Below are 20,124 nucleotides of genomic sequence, written 5' to 3'. Positions count from 1 at the left end.
TATCTCCAGGTAATTTTATTTTGACGTTTTAAAAGTTATCACATATTTTGTAATCCTTAAAAACAAGTCAGTGGAATCTCTATGTACAAAAGGAAGTTGCTTGCCCAGCTAGCACAGGGCCCTGGGTTTCCGCCCCACCCCCACCCCCACACACTTTCCTTTCTCCTCTCAAGTCGGTCTGCTGGGAAATTGGGCAACTCAGCTAGCAAATGGAAACCATCCCTAGGAAGCCTGTTCAGGGGTTGGGCCCATGTAAGGCTCTCTCCTGCACTGTGGGATAGAGAAAGTCTGTAGGCAGCAGCGGCTCCTACAGGCAGTGCCACACTCTGGTGGAAGCATGAATGGGTTTGTTTAGAAACTTGCAGGGTCTGCCTTTGCACCCAGTCCAGGCCCAGTTTCCCTGTCCCGGCTCACCTGCCCCTTCTAGGAACTTCACCTCGAAGGTGTCGGGGGCGCTGGGGCCCACGGGCTGGACAGTGCACTCCCCGCCATCCGAGGCCCGGCTCTGGAAGTATTTCTCTAGCTTCCTGTGCGCCCGGGGGATGGACTCCGGCAGCCGGACGAGTAGCGGGGACGGAGGGCAGGAGCTGGAAGCCATGGCAGTCCTTGTCTGGATCGTGTGGGGATCAGGGACTGTGTGCAGCCAGTACAGAGCAAAGGCGCGACCTGTCCCAGAGCCCGGGGCTGCAAAGTTTCAGTTTCGTTTCCCAGGAGGTCCCTCCCTGTTCCTTGTAGAGCTACCTTCTTTCTTTCTCTGCGATCTCCTAGGGCCTTTGCCCAGGTGAGTAGTTTGTACTCCGGGCGGTGGGCTCTTGGGGGAAGTAATTTCTCCGGGGTTGCAGGTCGCCTTCTTCTCTTGCAAGATGGGAAGAGTAGCAGGAACCGGGTTGCCAGAGTCAGGCCTCCTATGGGAGGGTGTAGCAGAGTAGAGAGAGAAAAAGTTTCCCCCATGTTTTGAGCTTCGATACTATGGTTATGATTAATATCTGAGATGCCTTCTGAATTTAAGTTATAGTTACCTGTTTTCTTTGCAGTTGACGGAATTTACCTGCTAGATAGGCACTTAGGAGTTTTCTGCTCTGGGTTGGTAAATTAGCCAGTACCACAGATCTGTGTGCTGTCCAGAATCCCCAGAGAGTGGGGCAGAGTAGGTACCTATGAACAAGACAAAAGCCAAAGGACTCCAAGAGCTGCTTTCAAGCAGAATCTTAAGGTGAGGTGGGGGAGGGGAGGAGAGTGCCCCAGACTGGGAGAGGTGTAGTGAGAAGTCACTGAGGGCTCAGTCCCAGGCCTGGGAGCAGATGAGATGGGTCAGGGAGAGAAAGAAGTGTCTGTGAGAATCTGTAGTGTCAACAGAAATGCAGTGGGGATTGTGTGTGTTCACTGTTGTCAATTTGACTGTATCAGCTAGTGCTTGTGAGGGATTTTCTGTGGTGATACACTGCTTATATAACAGCAAAGCAGCTATGCCAGTTAGCCATAAAAGCCCGGCAGTAGTGGCACACGCCTTTAATTCCAGGACTCAGGAGACAAAGGCAGATAGATCTCTCTGAGTTCAAGACCACCCAGGGCTACTCGAGATAAAATCAGTCTAAAAGAGTAACAGAACTCAGGACTTTAATCCCAGGACTCATAAGAGGTGTTTAAGCCAGGACAGGTTTTCAGAATTCATTCTCCAGCCATACTGAGGAGAGGCAGCAAGCAGTCTGGGGCTTGGTGAGAGCTGGTGTGAGGTAGAGGTATGAGCCAGCAGCTGACTACTTCGTTTTTTTGATCATCAGTGGCTTTAATAAATCATAAACAGCTGAGCGGTGGTGGCTCACGCCTTTAATCCCAGCACTCAGGAGGCAGACGCAGGTGGATCTCTCTGAGTTCGAGGCCAGCCTGGTCTACCGAGCGAGTTCTAGGACATGGTCCAAAACAATACAGAGAAACCCTGTCTCGAAAAACCAAAAAAAAAATCATAAACAATATATCACCACAATTTTCTTTCTTCCTTTTTTCTTTTACTTTTTCTTTTCTTTTTTTGGTTTTTGTTTTTCGAGATAAGGTTTCTCTGTATGACAGCCCTAGGTGTCCTGGAACTTGCTTTGTAAACCAGGCTGGCTGCAAACTCACAGAGCTCCATCTGCCTCAGCCTCCCAAATCCCTGTCTGTGAGGGATTTTTTTTTTTTTTTTTTTGGTTTTTACGAGACAGGGTTTCTCTGTATTGTTTTGGAGGCTGTCGGATCAGCCCGGCCTCGAACTCAGAGAGATCCGTCTGCCTCTGCCTCCGGAGTGCTGGGATTAAAGGTGTGTGCGACCACCACCCGGCGAGGGATTTTTCTTAATTGGATCATTTAAGGCAAGTAGACCCACCCTAAGTCTGGCCCACACCTTCTGGGATGGTGTGTATAAAACAAGGAAAAAGGAAGCTTTTGCTTTTTGCCTGCTTGCTTCAGGACAGACACGTGCACCAACATCTGAAACAGATACCCTGCTGTCGGGTTGCAGGAACCTTACAAGTCTTTCTTCTGTGAAAACAACACTGCCCTCTGGCGGCACGGCGGACCTTTTCCCTGCAGTAGGTTAGTATCCAACTTACTCAACGTGTATGACCAACTGTGCTCTGATGTTGTAGAGTTTTTCTATTGCAGACATAAATCGCTCCCAAGACTTCATGATAGCAACAACTTTAGGCCACTGTAGTGTGAGTTTTAATCAGAAGTCTGTTCATAATCTTTAGTTTTTACCTATTAGGCTTTCTGAATTTGATCCATATGCTTAGGTCAGAGTTGTGTATCACAGGTTCAAGCAGTTTTCAGTCTTCAAAGGCCCTGTGGGGAGCTCCACTTCCCAGAGGCTGCTCTTGTCCAGTCTCACCGCTTTGTTACCGTTTTGTAAATACATTAATAACATCAAGGCCTGGTTCCTGTCTCACTTCCATAGAGCTTTTCCTATTCCAGCTCCTACAGTCTCCCATTATAGTCCCATCCACCACCACCCCCAACTACTCCCCACACTACCACCCTCCCTCCCCTCTGACTTCGAGTAGGACATCAGTCAGAAGGTAGACAGTAACAATGGCAAAATGACATGAGCATCCTCACCATGGACAGGAAAATAAAAAATTGCTTTCAGGTTTCCTATGGTATATTCTTTTCTTTTCTTCTTCCCCTTCTCCTCTTCTGGCTTTATTTTTTTTCCAAGAAGGGTTTTACTTTGTAGTCTTGGCTGTCCTGGATCTCTGTAACTCAAAAGATCCAGATGTCTCTGCCTCCTAGGGTTGGGATTAAGGGTGTGCACCACCACACCCAGCTTCCTGTGTTCCTGTGTGTGTGTGTGTGTGTGTGAGTGTGTGTGTGTGTGTGTGTGTGTGTGTGTGTGTGTGTGTGTGTGTGTGTAGTTTTTGTGACAAGATTTCTTTGTACCAGCTCTGGCTGTCCTGGAATTCATTTTGTAGACCAGGCTGGCCTTGAACTTACAGAGATATGCTTCCTGAGTGCTAGGATCTAGGTGTGCCCCAAACCTAGATTCTCTCAGCTTTAAAAGCCTTTAATACCAGCACTCAGGAGGCAAAAGCTGGAAACATCTGAATTGGAAGCCAGCCTCATCTACATAGCAAGTTCCACAGCAACCAAATAACGTGATGAGACACTGTCTCAAAAACAATAACAAAAAACCAAAGCCCAAATTCCCTTCCCTTTTGGTCAGTGCTCACTGTATTCTTTCTATTTGATGCCAGAAATAGACCACCATCTCTAGGATCGACAGACTACACTTGGAAACACAAAACCGTATAAAGGGCTAAAGACCCACGTGGGACCTGAAGGATGGCCTTTTACATGGTAAAGACATAAATACCTTTTTGTCATGAAGTTGAACCATTATATGAAGAGTTCTCCCCATACCAGAAAGAAATCTGGAGTCTCCAGCTACAAATAGCTTCCCTGTTGTTTTACTAGCTCAACTAGGGTCTGTACAGAAGGCTCAGTGGTTAAGAGTGAATACTGCTTTTGTAGAGGACCTAGATTGGGTTCCTAGCACCCACACGGTGGCTCACAGTCGTGCCTGTAACCCCAGTTCCAGGGGATCTGATGCCCTCTTCTAGTCTTTGCTGGCTCCTAATGCATGTGGTGTGCACAATCTCACATAGTATTTTCGATTAGTGGTTAAGAGCACTGGCTGCTTTCCCACATAAATTGGGCATGGTCGTACCTAGCAAGTTTAAGGCCAGACTAGGCTGCATGATACTCAGCCTCAGTCACCTCCATGTCGTGTGATTCCAGCAGTTCTTTCAGGATGGGTAGGAATGATCAAGGAATGAAACCCGGAATAGAGAAAGGCACCCTGTGGAGTAGATCTGAAAATTCCCACTTAATGCTTGTGTATGAAATAGGCAAACGGAAGTGGATCCTTACAGAGGTGAGGAGCTGCAGCTGGTGTGGCTCCTCAAGTTTTCTTCCTGGCCAGGGAAACCCCACAAGACTCTGGAAATCAGATCCTGTCCAGCTCTTTGGCTCACTCTAGTTGAGGCCTTTGTGCCTTTTCAGGTGTTAACCTCCAGACTTGTATCTTATTCTGAATTCAAAGTGTATCAGCTGAGCATGGTGGTAACCTCAGCCCTGGGGAGTTCAAGGCTAGCCTGGGCAATATAGTGAGTTCAAGCCATCCTGGCCATAGTGTGAGATGAACAGACAAAAAGTGCGTTGACCTTGAAGAGGCATAGGATCAGAACTTGATGCAGCTTTTAGTGTTTTCAGGGTTTTGGGCACACTGGTTAAAAATAACACAACAAAAAGCAACCAAATAATGAATCTACACAAACAACCCAAACATTTCCTCCCCAAAGCCCCCAACCCGAAAACCTGTGCTCTGAGCTGTGCTTTCTCTTACTAGACTGTGTGCCCTGTCCCTCATCTCTGCTTTTGCAGTTTCATGCTTTTAAAGGAGCCGTTTTCATATTTTCACAGGGTTCTGGAGCAGCAGCTTACACCGAAAGACCAGGTATGATTGCGAGTCTCTCTCTCTCTCTCCCTCCCTCCCTCCCTCCCTCCCCCTTCTCTCTCCTCTCCCCCCCTCTTATTTAAGAAAGGCTTTGCTCAGCTCTTTCCTCAGTGCTGAAGAGGGCACACAGAAGGAGACTGTCTCCCCTCAGGGCTCAGGTGTGTGACTACAGGCCCTGTGGAGATGCCAGCACCTGCTTCAGAGGCACTGGGACAGCTGAAGACAGGTTTTCTTAGGGTCCCCAATGTCCTTTTCCCTGGTCGGCAGATGTTGGACTCTTTTCTCTTTTGTGTGTTTGAGATGGTCGCAGTTTGTAGATCTGCCTGCCTTTGCCTCTGAGTGCTGAGATCAGAGGTCCACATCGCTCCTCTCTATCCTGTGAGACTCTTCAGTCCATAGTTGGACATACAGAATGGGCAGAAGGGGTGGCCAAGAGCTGAAAGAGCCAACCTTCCTAATTCTAGGGGTGGCCATCTAAGGTTTCCCACCAGTGCTTGGGCCACTTGAGACCAACTGCTTAGATGTGGCTTCTTTCGGGTAAAAGAGGTCACCAGAGGTCTTTCTTGGTGCTGCAGACTAGAAATGAAGTAAATTGCCACATTAAATCTATTTTAGGAGGCACATTTACTTGCATTTTTTAATGCCTCTGAAAAGAGGGCCGGTTTCACTGGCATTCATTTTCTTTTCTCGGACACAGAGGATATGTTGATGACAACTCACTGAAGAATAGACACTTCTGCTTGGGATAGTTTAGACCAAGAGCAAACCTAGAATCGCAATCTCAACGATTCTCTTCCTGTTCTTCATCTTTCTGAAGCTTATGGTCTGTAGTCTCTGACTCTTGGGTGTATCTGATGTCTGTCTGTCCTGTGGTCTGTCCCTAACAAAGGGTTTACTGTTTATTTGAAAGCCCAGAGAACACAATATGGCAAAGGAATTAAGAATGTTTTAAAAAGAGTTTTAGAAGGGTAGAAGTTACTTTACTGACCCCAGGTGACCTTGTAAACAGGTGTTTTAAACAGATGTTCTCAATCTATATCTTCATGTTGCTTCCAGCAGTTATGAGTTATTTTGTTTAAGGTTACTTTCAACCTACTGGCTGCTTTCAGCAAATGATTACCACAACACACACAGGCTCACACATTAGTCTGGGTCAGGGACATGGAAGAATAATAGTTTTAAGATTAAAGCTATGTCTTTAGTTTAGGTTGTAAAAGGGAATTGCATAAGAAGTATATATACTATTGCATAGTAAGGTTGGTTCTATTGTTTCCTTTTTTAAACAGATTTATTTATTTATTATGTATACACTGTTCTGCCTGCATGTATGTCTGAGTACCAGACCTCATTCTAGATGGTTGTGAGCCACCATGTGTTTGCTGGGAATTGAATTCAGGACCTCTGAAAGAGCAGTCTGTGCTCTTAATCTCTGAGCCATCTCTCCAGCCCTGATTTTTATTTTTAAAGATGGGATCTCACTATGTAGCTCTGACTGACCTTGAATTGTGTCGACCCTGGAGCTGGCCTTGAACTCACAGAGATCTGCTTGCCTCTGCCTCCCCAGTGCTGGGATTTAGAAAAGGCATGCACCAAAGAGTAAATAATTTTTTGGTTACTGGGCTAACCTCTTGGTTGATTTTGACTGTAGGACCGGAGTACATGTTATGAGGTAGAGGTTGTTGGCCTTCTACCCATTGGCTGGTCCTGTGTTGCTCATCTCCCCTGAGGACAGCTTTGAGCAGTGACTCATGGAAGCTGGATACATAGCTCCTGTAATGACCATTCTAGGGCTGTAACTCTGAGTTACTGATCTATTCTGCCCTCTAGTAAGGTTAAGCTTCGTTTGCTAACACACACACACATCATCCTTTTTGTTTTTGTTTTCCAGTCTTAGGTTCTTACCTTCTCTCCTTAACCAGAACCCCTGGTGTTTTAAACTACTTACACTCTAAAGTTTTACCTCAGGACTTTCTTCTGAGCAAACATGAACTGAGACACTAAAAGAAGTGAAGTTATGAATATTTTTGATTCATAATTAAGTCATTTTAGTATGTGTGTGCATGGCATGAATCTTCCCAAACTCACAATTTTTACATACATTCAAGACATTCTTATCCCTGGTACAAGGTTTTCTCACTTAGAGAGTGCTAACTAAATTCCAAACTCAAGGCTGAGCCCTTTCCAGGTGACTTGGCATTGAAGACCCTTAGATGTCCTTGGCCTAATTTCAGGTGTGGGTGAAAAGCAGTCTGTAAGGAGGGAGTGCAGGGTCATCTCTCTTTAGAAGCAAGAAACTCAATCTTGTAGTATGGAAAGGAGTCATGACCTCTTCAAAGGAATTGTTCTTCACTGCTTTCCAGTTTCGCCTCTTTTCCTTTTCCAGCCAGCAGTCCTTTTGCAGGACACAACAGATGGCAAATTCCCGTTAAGCACAATGCCTTCAAAATTTTAAAAAGGAATGAGGGTCAGCTGTGTGAAGTCCTCCAGAATAAGTTTGGGTGTATCTCTGCCCTGAGCTGTCCGACTGTAGCAGGAAACAGCGCTTCTGCTCAGCAGGTCTTCAGAAGGAGGCTGGCCCCTGGGATAGAGTTATCTGTCTGGAAGGATGACCTCACTAGACATGTTGTTGATGCTGTGGTGAACGCAGCCAATGAGGAACTTTTGCATGGAGGTGGCTTGGCTGGAAGTCTGGTGAAAGCTGGTGGCCTTGAAATCCAAGAAGAGAGCAGAAGATTCATTGCCACCTATGGGAAAGTTCCAACTGGTCACATAGCTGTCACAAAAGCAGGGAGGCTTCCTTGCAATTGTATTATCCATGCTGTCGGGCCTCGGTGGACAGGCAGCCAGACAGCTATTGAACTTCTGAGATGTGCCATTAAGAACATCCTAGACTATGTCTGCTTACCAAATACACACATTGAGACTGTAGCAATTCCAGCCCTGAGCTCTGGAATTTTCCAGTTTCCTCTGGATTTGTGTACACGCACAATTTTAGAAACTATCTGGCTTTATTTCCAAGGGAAACAACTGATCAGTGATTTGAAAGAGATTCATTTGGTGAGCAATGAAGACCGCACTGTTGCATCCTTTAAAGATGCAGCGGAAAACATCTTGGGGAAGGAACTGAGCCCCTGGGAGAGTCCAGGAACTACCCCTTCTTCCAATGCGACACTTCAAATTGGCCAGGGTCTGACTCTCCAGATTGTCCAAGATTGTATTGAACTTCAAACAGTAAGTCTGCTTTTATGCTCTGGCACTGACAGAGGGGAATCCTGGAATTGGTTGTTTTCAATTAATTTTTTAAAAAGATGTATTTATTTATTTATTATGTATACAGTGTTCTATCTGCATGTGTCCCTGCAGGCCAGAAGAGGGCACCAGATCTCATTATGGATGGTTGTGAGCCTCCATGTGGTTGCTTGGAATTGAACTCAGGACCTCTGGAAGAGCAGCCTGTGCTCTTAACCTCTGAACCATCTCTCCAGCCCTTAATTAGTTCATTTTTAAATCTATCTATCTACTTGTTTTATGTATGAGTGCTCTGTCTACATGTATGCCTGCATACCAGAAGAGGGTATCAGATCCCACTATAGACGGTCGTGAGCCATCATGTGGTGCTGGGAACTGAACTCAGGACCTTTGGAAGAGCAGCCAGTGCTCTTAACTGCTGAGCCATCTCTCCAGCCCTGAATTAATTGTTAATTATGAAGATGTTTAAAGTAGAAGACCATAGAATATATCTTTTTGCGGTTAAAAATGTGGGCGTTGGGGTTAGACTGTCTGGATTGGAGACTACCTTCATTAATTCCTAATTCAACTACTTTCTTTTTGTCAGTCTTCAGGCCTTTCTCTGTAAAACATAATAACAGCCCTTGACAACAGAAAGCTGGAATCAGCACCCAAGAAATGCTTCCAAGCATGCGTGACACATGGTTAATATGGGAGCTAAAATTTCTAGGCTATGATTCTTAGGAACCATAGGGAGTTAGAATACTCTTTGATCCCAGAGAACTTAAGCTTCCTCTTATCTCTGTTGTTTTTGAAGTAGGGGTTTGAAGCGTGGTCCTCTTGCCTCGGCCCCAAGCACTAAATTTTTACTTTATTATTATTTTTTTTAAATCAGCCTTGGCTGTTCTGGAACTTGCTCTGTAGACCAGGCTGATATTGAACTCACAGAGACCCATCTGCCTCTACCTCCTGAATGCTGGATTAAAGCTACCACACCCCCGCTGAACACTAAAATGAATGAATGAGTGAATGAATTTACTTTGTGTGTTGACAGTTCTGGATTTGTGTGTGTCCGTGGGTGTTTGCGGGTGGGATTGCACACCTGTGCATAGGTGTGTAGGGGCCAAAGGCCAGCCTTAGTTGTCTTCTTAAAGTATTGTCTACCATTCTTTTTTGAGGCACAGTTTCTTGTTGGTCTGGAACTTTTCAGGTGGATTGTACTAATTGGCCAGGTGTTGCCTTTGCCTTCTCTGGCTTGCTGGGATTATGAGTGCTCCATATCACACCTGGCCTTTTTACAGAGTTTCTTGCAAGCCATTTCCTGACTGAGTCATCTCTATAGTTCTATCCTAATTTTCATCTTTAAAACATCCTTTATTTGGAAATATCGCATTGGGAAAACAAACCACTCAACTTTTCTGAAGCAACAATAGTAAACAAAGTAGTATTTAGGCATGGCTGGGGATGGAGGCCCACCCTTGTAATCACAGTACCTGGGAACCCCAATGACCAGGGACTCAAGTTCCTCCTCGGCTCCCTGAGTTTGAAGAATCCAGCTTTGGCTACATGAGACCCTGCTTCAAAAATCTGGGGAAAAGATAAACAAAACCCCCCAAAAGAATGTAATTTGTGATTAGAGCAACATAGACACAGCAGCCGCAAAAAGTGATGGTGGTAGGGCAGAGTAATACCCTAAGTGACACTCCTCTAACAGCAACCCAGGCTGGGGTGCTCTGTGGTGGGTTCAGCATGGGTTGGATGGGAAAACAAAACTGATTTCAGGTTGTAGCCGGCGTGAACTGCCAGGAGGGAGGGCTTTCAGGACGGCTGAAGTGATGGTCAGAGAGACAGGTATCCGCAGACAGGAGATAGGGAGTTTGGATAGACTCACGATTAAAGTCGTATCTTTATTATTGTTTTTTGGATCAGTGATGTGTTCTGTGGCCACAGTCAAATGATAATTAATCAGTTGTCAGTGACAGTAGCACTTCCTGCATACAAGTGAATCAGAATGAAGACCAGGAAGGCTAAGAAATGAAATATCTGAGGAGTCATTAGTGTAGCAGTTTAAAATCAAAGTACAGAAGCATGATTACCAAATTTTACTGTATTCATTTGTTTTCAGCAGCATTAGGAACCTCACAGTTTCTGAAGGCTGCTAGTGCCCCCCAATGGCAAATTCAGATTGCCTTTTCAGGGTAAAACCATTAACGTCCCTGATAAACTGAGCACTTTGGCATATGCCTGATTCCCAACACCCCAGACAGACACAGAGGATTTGATCTAAATCAAGTTGCAGGTCAGTCAAGTGACACCCTGTCTCAAAACAAATAAAATCCACAGAAGTACGTGTAAGTTTCCTTTGATGGAGCCAGGGACATTGGAATGACAAGATTTTGGGCACTGAAGTAGCAAGAATACAACTGACTTTAACCCTGCTCTCAAAGTTATAAGATACAAGATCTGTGCTTTCCCATGGTCTTAGCGACCCTGTGAAAGGCTCATGTGACCGCCCAAAGGGGTCCACACCTCAGGCTGAGACTGCTGCTGCTGTAGATGAGCTGGTTAAAGTGGTTGCCTGTAGACTGGTTGGATGAGTGTATCTGGTGACCCCATGGAGAAAGAAAGTTGCTTTTCACTAAAGACCTTTTGGTCTTGTTTATACTTTCTTGAACTTTGTACATGAGATCATAAAGACTTGAGATGGCAGAGTTCCTGAGAAACTTTATTCTTTGTTACAAGACAACCTACACAGAAATAGCAGGAGGCGATGGAGGTATGGCAGAGAAAGGAACCTGTAAGGATTTTACTCAAAAATCACCACGGGCTAGGGAGATGTCTCAGTGGTAGAATACTTGCTTATCATATGCACTGGGGAACACAACACAACTGGGTGTGGTAGCAGTGTATGCTGGTAATTTTAGCACTGGAGAGATGAAGAGATGGTTCAAGGTTTACCTGGAATACATAGTGAGGCCCGACCACAAAAATAAAATAAAACAACAACAACAACAACAAAAAAAAACAAGCAAAAAAGTAGGCATGCAGTCAGGTGAAAAGATAAAAGGGCGGGAGGATGTAGTTCAGTTGGTAGAGTACTTGCCTAGCAGCAGGAAAGCCTTGGATTCAATCCTCAGAATCCATAACCCTGTAATCCCAACACTGGGGAGGTAAAGGCAAGAAGTTCAGGAATTTAAGCTCATCTTCAGCTATGTGGGAAATCTCAGGTCTGTCAGGCTCCAGGAGACAGTCTCAAAAACAAAACAAGGTGTGTGGTGCACGCCTTTGAACCCAGCACTGAAGGAGTAGAAACAGATGGATCTCTGTGAACTTGACGTCAACCTGGCCCACACAGTGAGTTAGTTACAGGTCAGCTAGGGTTGCATGGTAAGACTTTGTCCCCAAAACTAAAACAATCAGGAAACCAAGGAGGCTGGGAGAAGGCTCATTTGTTAAGAGTATGACTGTTATCTAGTAGAGGATCCTTATTCTGTCTCCACCACCTGAATCAGGCAGCTCACAGCTCTCTGTGACTCCAGCTCCAGAGAAGGTCATATCTTGTTCATGATTTCGCAGGTACTATACTCATGTGTACAAACCCACACACAGAGACAGACATACAATTGAAAATGAAACCATTTTTTAAAATTTTATTTTAGTATTTTGTGGGTATAAGAGTTTTGCCTGTGTGTCTGACTCCAAATGCATGCATGGTGACTTCAGAGGTAAGAAGAGAGCTTTGGGGGCCTGGTGTTGGTGGCGCACGCCTTTAATCCCAGCACTCGGGAGGCAGAGGCAGGTGGATCTCTGTAAGTTCGAGACCAGCCTGGACTACCAAGCAAGTTCCAGGACAGCCTCCAAAGCCACAGAGAAACCCTGTCTCGAAAAACCAAAAAAAAAAAAAAAAAAAAAAAAAAAGAAGAAGAGAGCTTTGGATCCCCTAGGGGTGGGTGACTGACAGTTGCAAGCTGCAGTGCACCAGCTGGAAGTTGAACCCAGTTCCTTTGCAAGAGCCACAAGTGCTCTTAACCACTGAACGATCTCTCCAGTTTGAAAATAAAGTCTGGGGGCTGTAGGGATGGCTTGGCGGTTAATAGCACTGGCTGCTCTTCCAGAGGTCCACAGTTCAATTGCCTCACAATCACATGGTGGCTCACAACCATCTATAATGAGATCTGGTGCTCTCTTCTGGACTGCAGGTACACATGCAGGCAGTAAATAAATCTTAAAAAAAAAAGGAAAAGAAAATAAAGTCTTTAAAACAAAAGAAACCAGGAGGAATGACCAGAAGCTTGAAATTAAGGAAGGATAATTCAGCAAAAGGTGAATGCAATAACAATATCATCCATATATGTACATAACTTCAAAATAGGACAAACAGCTTCGGGGTAATGAAATGAATTCTCTAGAAACATCAGTCTGTATTGTGAAATCAATTTTGTGGATTTTGGGACATTGAAAAAATAATTTCAAAACCCCAAAGGAAGTACAAATTAGTCATTTAAGAAGGAGGGATTTAACACTGAATCCTGTGTTTTCTTCCATTTTTCAGACAGATGTCATTGTTAATTCTGGATACAAATTCAATCTTAAAAGTGGACGTGTGTCACAGTCAATTATTAAACAAGCAGGACTTGAAATGGAAAGGGAACTTGACAAGATTAATCTGTCTTCAAATTACCAGTTGGTACTGGTCACAAAAGGATTTAAATTGTCCTGTCGGTATGTGTTCCATGTGGTATGGGAATTTGAAAGAAAACACCAGGTAAGTTCAAACTCAGTTTATGTTTGTATACATACACGATCTAAGCAGTTTGTTATTATGTCTATAAAATATTGTCAGATGGCATATCCCTGTTAGGAAACACATCTATGCCTGACTGAAAGGCTGAGCAAGTATGGTTGCTCCAAGTTCTCTTAGGTTTGATTTGAAATGTCTAAGTGTACACATGCACATGGGCACTGAAACAACAGAACCTTCCATCTGTATGCCAGTTTGCTCCACAATACCTAATGGCTTGCTCTGTCTTTCTATAATGAGATGGGATTCAACCTTACCATAATTCCTTTCACATGTTAAATTTCAGCAGGAATTGGTTCCATACCATTCCAGTCAAATCTATTACCCGATCTTTTCCAACTGCATATAGGAATATTGACTCTTAGCCAATTCTTCCCATAAGACACAAAAATTAGAGATTAGAGTGAGTCCATTCAGATGTAGAGAGATGTCTAATTGCGTATGCCTTTTGGTTGTCTTTTGTTGTTGTTGTTGAGATAGTGTCTTTCTTTTTTAAAATATTTATTTATTTAAGTGAGTTGCTAATCAGAGATAGCAAGAATGCATCTTCTCCAAATCCACAACTCTTGTGTTCTCTCTGTGACCCTGTTTTTTGTTTTTTAAGATTTACTTATTTATTATGTATACAAGCCAGAAGAGGGCACCAGATTTCCTTACAGATCATTGTGAACCACCATGTGTTTGCTGGGAATTGAACTCTGGACCTCTGGAAGAGGAGTCAGTGCTCTTAACCACTGAGCCATCTCTCCAGCCCCGATAGTGTTTTTCTTTACATAGCTGAACTCACAGACATCTACCTGTCTCTGCTTCCCAAGAGCTGGGATTAAAAGTTTGTGCTATCACCAAACTGGGTATTTTGTTTTTGAGATGAAGTCTCAATGTATAGCCCAGGTGGCCTGGAAGTATATTGTCCAGGCTATTCTAAAACTCATGGGAATCCTCTTGCATCTGTAGTGTAAATCCTAATTGGTCTTAATAATAATAAAAACCCAGAACCAGATATCAGGGCAAATCGTGAGAGAAGAGAGAAACAAAGGAATGAGTCACAGCCACCTCTTAACTCAGCCTCAAAGGGGTGAGCTCCTGCTTCCTCCCACCTTATATTCCTCTCTGTCCAGCCATATCACTTCCTTTCTCCATCACCCTCCCTAGTGTTGGGATTAAAGGCATGTGCCTTCCAAGTATTGCATCAAAGACAGGAGATCCCATGTTCTTTGATTAAATGTACATGCTACCACTGCCTGGCTTCTATGATTAACTAGTAGGTAGCTCATCTGATCTCCAGGCAAGCTTTATTTGGTCGATCACAAACAAAATATCACCACATTTCCCCTTTTTTTTCTAAAATCAAAAGAAGGTTATAACTAATATTGAAAAAAACATATATAACATATACAGGCAATGAATACATCAACAATGTCTATTCCTTTAACCATTGACAAATTCAGAGAAAATACTCCATATCTCTCCTACCCTGGTGAATTCACTTTTTATTCTAACTTGCATTACCAAGATTATCTTTTAATGTCTCTGTACCTTATACACTTTATACATCTTTAGTGAATTTCTTTTCTGAATCTGGTAAGAAGGAAACCTATAGCTATAAAGTCTTCAACTCTGTATCAGAGACCTGAGAAGGAAGTAATATTACCTGAGGAAGCGGTAAGAGTGAGCAAGCAACTTCCAAAAATGTGAGAAATAACAGAAACAGCTAGCTTCCTAGACAGTCACCCAATGTTCATTTGCAATGTTGGGGCACCTATCTTCAGCCTACAGATCCAGAATAACTGACAGACTATCTGTGAAGGAGGATTTTCTGAAAGGCTGTCCTAACTTCTTTTGGCAAAGTTTGACAGTCCCTTTGTGTCTTGCTCGTTCCATTTGGACAGCATACTATCAGCAGTGTAGGAAAGGGCATTTTCTTGCCCAGGTATCTAACTTCTACCACAAAGAAAGTAAACTCCATGTGGAGTTTCTTCAATGTCCATCATCTTCTCAGAAGTACATTGGTGCTGCCAGTAGCAGACATGTTTCACAGTCATTAAAAAGCAAGCAGGCAAACAAACAAATAAACAAGCAAAAACCTATGTTGTAGCAGGAAGAATAAAAACCCAGAGGCAGATATTGGGGTTCAATCTGAAGACTGGAAAAGCAAAGCAGCCAACCAGACTGACTCCTGTCTCATCCCCTCTTTTATTCCTCTCTAGTACTGGTTTTAAAAGTGTGTACCACGACCAACAGGCCTCTATGGCTAACTAGTTTGGTTGCTGAGACTAAAGGTGTGTACCACCACTCTATGGCAGTCTACTGTGTCTACCTTTGCACTTTATTAGATCATAAACAAAATATAACCATGCTAAGTTATTAAAACATCTTAAATGCCATATTCTGTAGATTTCTGAAGTTTTTGAAGATGGCATAACTAAAAAAAAGTCTGTTTAACCTTGAAAACTTACTAATATGACTACAAGTTAGATTGTAATAAGTGACTAAGTCTAACTTGCATTTCTTTATTATCCTAAATAGTTTGTAATAATAACTTTCAAGGAGGACAAATTTTCATTACATTGTTAAATGAGTTGCATAGGTACAATAATTTGAACAAGATTAGAAAAGTGTGTACAGTATATAGTAACAAAAATAATCTTAAATTTGTATCAATATACAAAGATTCATATCAATGTAAAGTATTTAAAACACGGAGTTGTTTTCTAAAAGAAGATTCAATAATCTACCCATTTATTCTGTCGTATCTCTCTTCCCTTTTCAGAGTAGATTGGGTCATCTATCCTTTGTCCTATCATTTCTATATCCCATTTCCTTTTTCTTTTTTTAAGTAAGAACTGTGAATCTAATCTTCTTTATTCAGCTTTTCTTTTCTTTTTTTTAACCATTACCAATGTATGCAACCAACCACCCTAAGCAATGACAAATATCCATAACACATAGAAAGAACAAAAACGACACATTCCTCCTCTTGGGAATGTGGGCGTCATGGTCTTAAATTTATTTCCTGCTGTCTGTGGGTGACAGCATCTTTAGGGGATCCTGAAAAGAACAACTTGGGTTAATTGTCAAGTCCTGGGAGAGGTAGCTGTATCATTCATTGTCAGGTCTCTGTGTAATGGGAAAGTACAGGGCTTGTCTTAAGTCCTGCCTGGAGTAGTCTGTGAGGCTGTATCATCTAGCTAACCATCTGGACATTGTCCTGAGAAATTTGTAATCCAAAGCTGATCTGTAGATGGTGTTTGTCAGCTCAGTGGCATTCTCACAATCCTGATGGAATTGTAGTTGTGGGGCCCCATTAATCCTTTTGGAGACATCAACATTTGCTGTTAGTCAAGGTCATGGTTCACTGCAGAAAACTTAAACATTTTAAATGTCATATGCAGCTGATCTCAAAGAAGTTAAAGGATCAATATTTGTTATGTACATCCAGAGTACAGAAACTTAATTCCTAGTTACATGATAGAGATTCAACATGAAGTCATGCACAGGAAGCTTGATGAAGCCTTTTTCTAGAATTAGTTATTACTCTATACGACCATTAATATCATGGAAAAAAGTTTAAAATGAATATATATTGATCTTACAAATTTTAAGATGATACTTGTACCTTAAGAAAAAGAGCGAGCTAGAGTCAAAATAAAACCACACGATCATGAGGAAATAGAATTTTCCTCTCTGTCCTTCTGGCCCTATACATTCCACCTAGCTCATGCTGTTTTACCTAAGGTAAAATCTCTGAAAGATGAACATTTACTTCCTGAAGAGGCCAGTTTGGATGCCAAGATTCTGGTGCAATTATTGTTACATCTACACCCATCTCTACTAGACCTTCAATGACTTTTTAAAATTTTGGTCTTTGTTCATTTATAGAAGTTTGCCAAAATACTCGATTTATGGTTTCTCCTGAATTTTTTGTTCTCTCTTCTATTAGCTTCTCTATCACCCAGAGCAGAATGGTTTCTTACAACAGGCGTTGGGTTCTTTAATTGATCTGGGGAAGAGTTTCCTCCACGATGATAGGAAACAACTGAACTGAATTTGACTTGGGGGTCTGCCTCTGCCTCACAAATGCTGGACACCACCACTGCCCAGCATGTTTACATTTTTTAATGTGGGAAAACTCTGTTTTAACTAATTCCTCCCTTTAAGAATTCTCAGTCCTCTCAACGATTCTGCCAATGATGATGATTCAGATGAAGTGTGGGACTGACTGCTTTGCATGGAAAAGTAAAGACTGAGCAGTTTTGAAGTCAGCTACCTAGTGTGGTAGCAGCCCAAGGAGGGGGTCCAGGGAAAGCCCATAACCAACTGGAAGAAAAGAAGCCAGAGAGCCAGTTGTCTGCATGGGGGAATGTGAGAATGCAGTTAACCCTTGCGGTTATTGGAGCCTAAATGCTGCAGATAGGTAGAGTAGACAGACAGACAGACAGACAGACAGACAGACACAGGCTGCAACAGAAAAATCCCAACTTGCTCAGAGGTTTCAGGATAAGAAAGGAAAACCTTGGCTGCTGGGGTAGTTACTCTGGGCCTGGTTCAGCTTCTGCCTGTGCCGCTAACTGCAAAGCCACAGGCAAGCAGCTTTTTTTGTGAATTTGTGTCACAAAAGTTGGGTGCTAGATATAGGCGAATTGTATCTTCCTCCTGAGTGCCAGCATTATAAGCCATCACTGCTAGCATGAGTGTGTGTGTGCGTGTGTGTGATTTCTCTGCTATGTCTTGTTCTCTCTTAGAGAGCTCTCTAACCCAAGATTGGCCTTCTAGTTATCATCTATGCTTCATCTTTCATAGATCCTTCCACAGACAACCTTCCTGTCTATATACAGTAATTCAATATAATACTGAAGTTGATAGAGGGTTAGCCTGATTGGTGGTCCACTCTTTTTTCTGTTTCTAATCCTAACGCTTGTGAAGCAGATGCAGGCAGAGCTCTGTGAGTTGAGGCCACATACTCTACATGGTGAGTTTCAGGCTAGTCAGGGTATATATTAAGACTTTTTCCCTAGGGGAAAAAAAAGAAAGAAAAGTTGATGGAAATTTAAATCTGCTAAAACTATTGGCATTTCTTCAGGCGAAGGTATACAGTAGTCTTAGTCATGTTGAAGGAACACTGTTTGCCTCATTTTAGTCTTCATTTCCTTTAACATCAGGGACTCTTTGTTGATTTGGGAGTGGCAGTTGAGTGGCACACTGATGCTTGGCTCCCTGAGCTAGGGGGACAGTCAAGGCTACTTACCTGGAGAAAGCACAGTGCTCAAGTACACTGGGTAGCATTCAGTTGCCTCAGTTTCTTATTTTCAACTCCGAGGTTGATCTTGAACTTGTATTTATCTTGCAGATATTGAAAGATGCAATGAAGAGCTGTCTGGAAAAATGCCTCTCATCAGATATAAATTCCATTTCTTTTCCTGCCCTTGGGACAGGACTGATTGAGATAGAGAAGAGTATAGCAGCCAAGATAATGTTAGATGAAATTTTAGCATTTGCCAAGAAGCATGTGAAGAAAACCCTGACTGTAAGGATTGTGATCTTTCCAGCGGACGTGGAGACATACACGGTGAGTTACCATCTTGGAGATGTCTTAAGAGTTCCTCGATTCATCACCAGTGTTGAACTAGTATCTAGTCTAAGGCGATGGGTTAGGATCCCACGATTTAATTTAATTTCTGCAAATTACCCACCCTTGACCAAAGGTCACCCTGAGCAAAGCATTGTTGAAGCTACTTTGCTTTTTTCTTTTCCTGTTGCATTTATTCTCTGTGCTCCTTAAAGGTAGGCAGCCTACTTTTGGTATAGGATCATTCTTTCTCTCCTGCCTCCTGCCTCCCACCCCCTCCTTTGGGGTGTTCCATGATGGTTTTTGTCTTGGATAGAGCTGGGTATCTATTAAAGGCAATAGACAGTTACTTATCCTAAGGCAGGCATTTGACTCAGAGTAAGGAACAGCTCTCCAAACACGCTGCTGGCCTCTCCCAGATCAGGTGTTCATCACTAGCAGGCAGAGCTGGAAGAACACTGCCACACCTTGTGCTTTGGTTCCATGTCTCAGTTTTTCATCACAGTTCAGTCAACAGCTTTGCCTAAGTGTTTCTACCCTGCAACATCTACTGCTGAAGTGACCTACCAGAGAACTGACTTTTATCCAGTGTATATGGCCTCTCTTACAATCTGTTTATCACTGGAAAATGTTAGCTCATTTGCTTTATTTCTTGGAAATAACTATGGTTAGATCAAGGGATTTTTTTAAAACCTGGAAATAGATGCTGCAAATATAGTTTATAAAGGAAATACTCTACAGAAAATGCATTGGGAGGTGGGTCTGTTGGTACATGCCTTTAATCCCAGCACTCAGGAGGCAGAGGTAGGTGGATCCCTGAATGAGTTTGAGGCCAGCCCGGTCCTCAGAGTTGATCCAGGATAGCCAGGGCTACACAGACAAACCCTATCTCCACACCTGCCTCCCAAAAAAACCCTCAAAGCCCCAGGATCTCTGAGTTTGAGGCCAGTATGTTGTACATAAAGAGACCTAGGCCATTCAAGGATACATAGTGAGGCAGTGAGAATCTGCCCAAATACACATACACACACACACACACACACACACACACACACACACACACACACACACACACTTTTTTTTTCTGAGACAGGGTTTCTTTGTATTGTTTTAGAGACTATCCTGGAATTTGCTCTGTAGCCCATGGTGGCCTCGAACTTGTGATCCTCCTGCCTCTGCCTCCTTCAGCAAATCCTACTGGTGTGGGCCACCACAACTGGCACACTTCATTTTTGAAGTACAGATAAAGATAAAGCAAAGTCTAGTCTTCTAGTCTATATCTCATCAATATTAGCATTTTTCAATAAAGAAATTATTGCCCATTGTATCAACTTTGGGCAAGAAAGGTATTGGATAACATATGTCCAAACCCCTAAGACATTTCATTTATTTCAAGTAGACCCTCTCTTAAAGGATATGCCTGGAAATAGTGACTTTTTTCTGTAGACTATAGTGCAACAATAATTACCTTATGTAACATATTGAACATTCATTATGAATCAGAGCCAGTTTTAAGTATTTTACAATAATTAACCCATATAA

The 20,124-nt window shown here is 43.0% G+C and overlaps 2 protein-coding genes across 5 annotated transcripts in view; one reads left to right on the top strand and one right to left on the bottom strand.

Annotated features, from left to right (window-relative positions):
• The window catches only part of Dtx3l (deltex E3 ubiquitin ligase 3L), a 61,747-nt gene that overhangs the window by 16,800 nt on the left and 24,823 nt on the right, over positions 1-20,124 (bottom strand). For 2 of the 3 annotated variants that reach the window (XM_040750847.1, XM_005071667.4), the window contains exon 1: positions 415-598. The exons of the other annotated variant lie outside the window; for it this stretch is intronic. In XM_040750847.1, the coding sequence (XP_040606781.1) occupies positions 415-598 (184 nt within the window). Of the gene's footprint in view, positions 1-414; positions 599-20,124 lie in introns of those variants that run through there. 3 annotated transcript variants of the gene reach the window in all.
• Positions 643-20,124, top strand: part of Parp9 (poly(ADP-ribose) polymerase family member 9) — a 36,896-nt gene continuing 17,414 nt past the window's right edge. The window contains exons 1-7 of one of the 2 annotated variants that reach the window (XM_040750846.1): positions 643-781; positions 2,443-2,568; positions 3,726-3,828; positions 4,954-4,987; positions 8,007-8,218; positions 12,768-12,980; positions 18,364-18,582. In XM_040750846.1, the coding sequence (XP_040606780.1) occupies positions 3,814-3,828; positions 4,954-4,987; positions 8,007-8,218; positions 12,768-12,980; positions 18,364-18,582 (693 nt within the window). In that variant the 5' untranslated portion in view covers positions 643-781; positions 2,443-2,568; positions 3,726-3,813. Of the gene's footprint in view, positions 782-2,442; positions 2,569-3,725; positions 3,829-4,953; positions 4,988-7,370; positions 8,219-12,767; positions 12,981-18,363; positions 18,583-20,124 lie in introns of both variants that reach the window. The other variant, XM_040750845.1, reaches the window with a different exon arrangement.

The sequence above is a fragment of the Mesocricetus auratus genome, unplaced genomic scaffold (genome assembly GCF_017639785.1).
Source record: "Mesocricetus auratus isolate SY011 unplaced genomic scaffold, BCM_Maur_2.0 Super-Scaffold_100008, whole genome shotgun sequence".
Taxonomy (NCBI): domain Eukaryota; kingdom Metazoa; phylum Chordata; class Mammalia; order Rodentia; family Cricetidae; genus Mesocricetus; species Mesocricetus auratus.
This window is presented reverse-complemented; position numbering and strand designations above follow the sequence as displayed.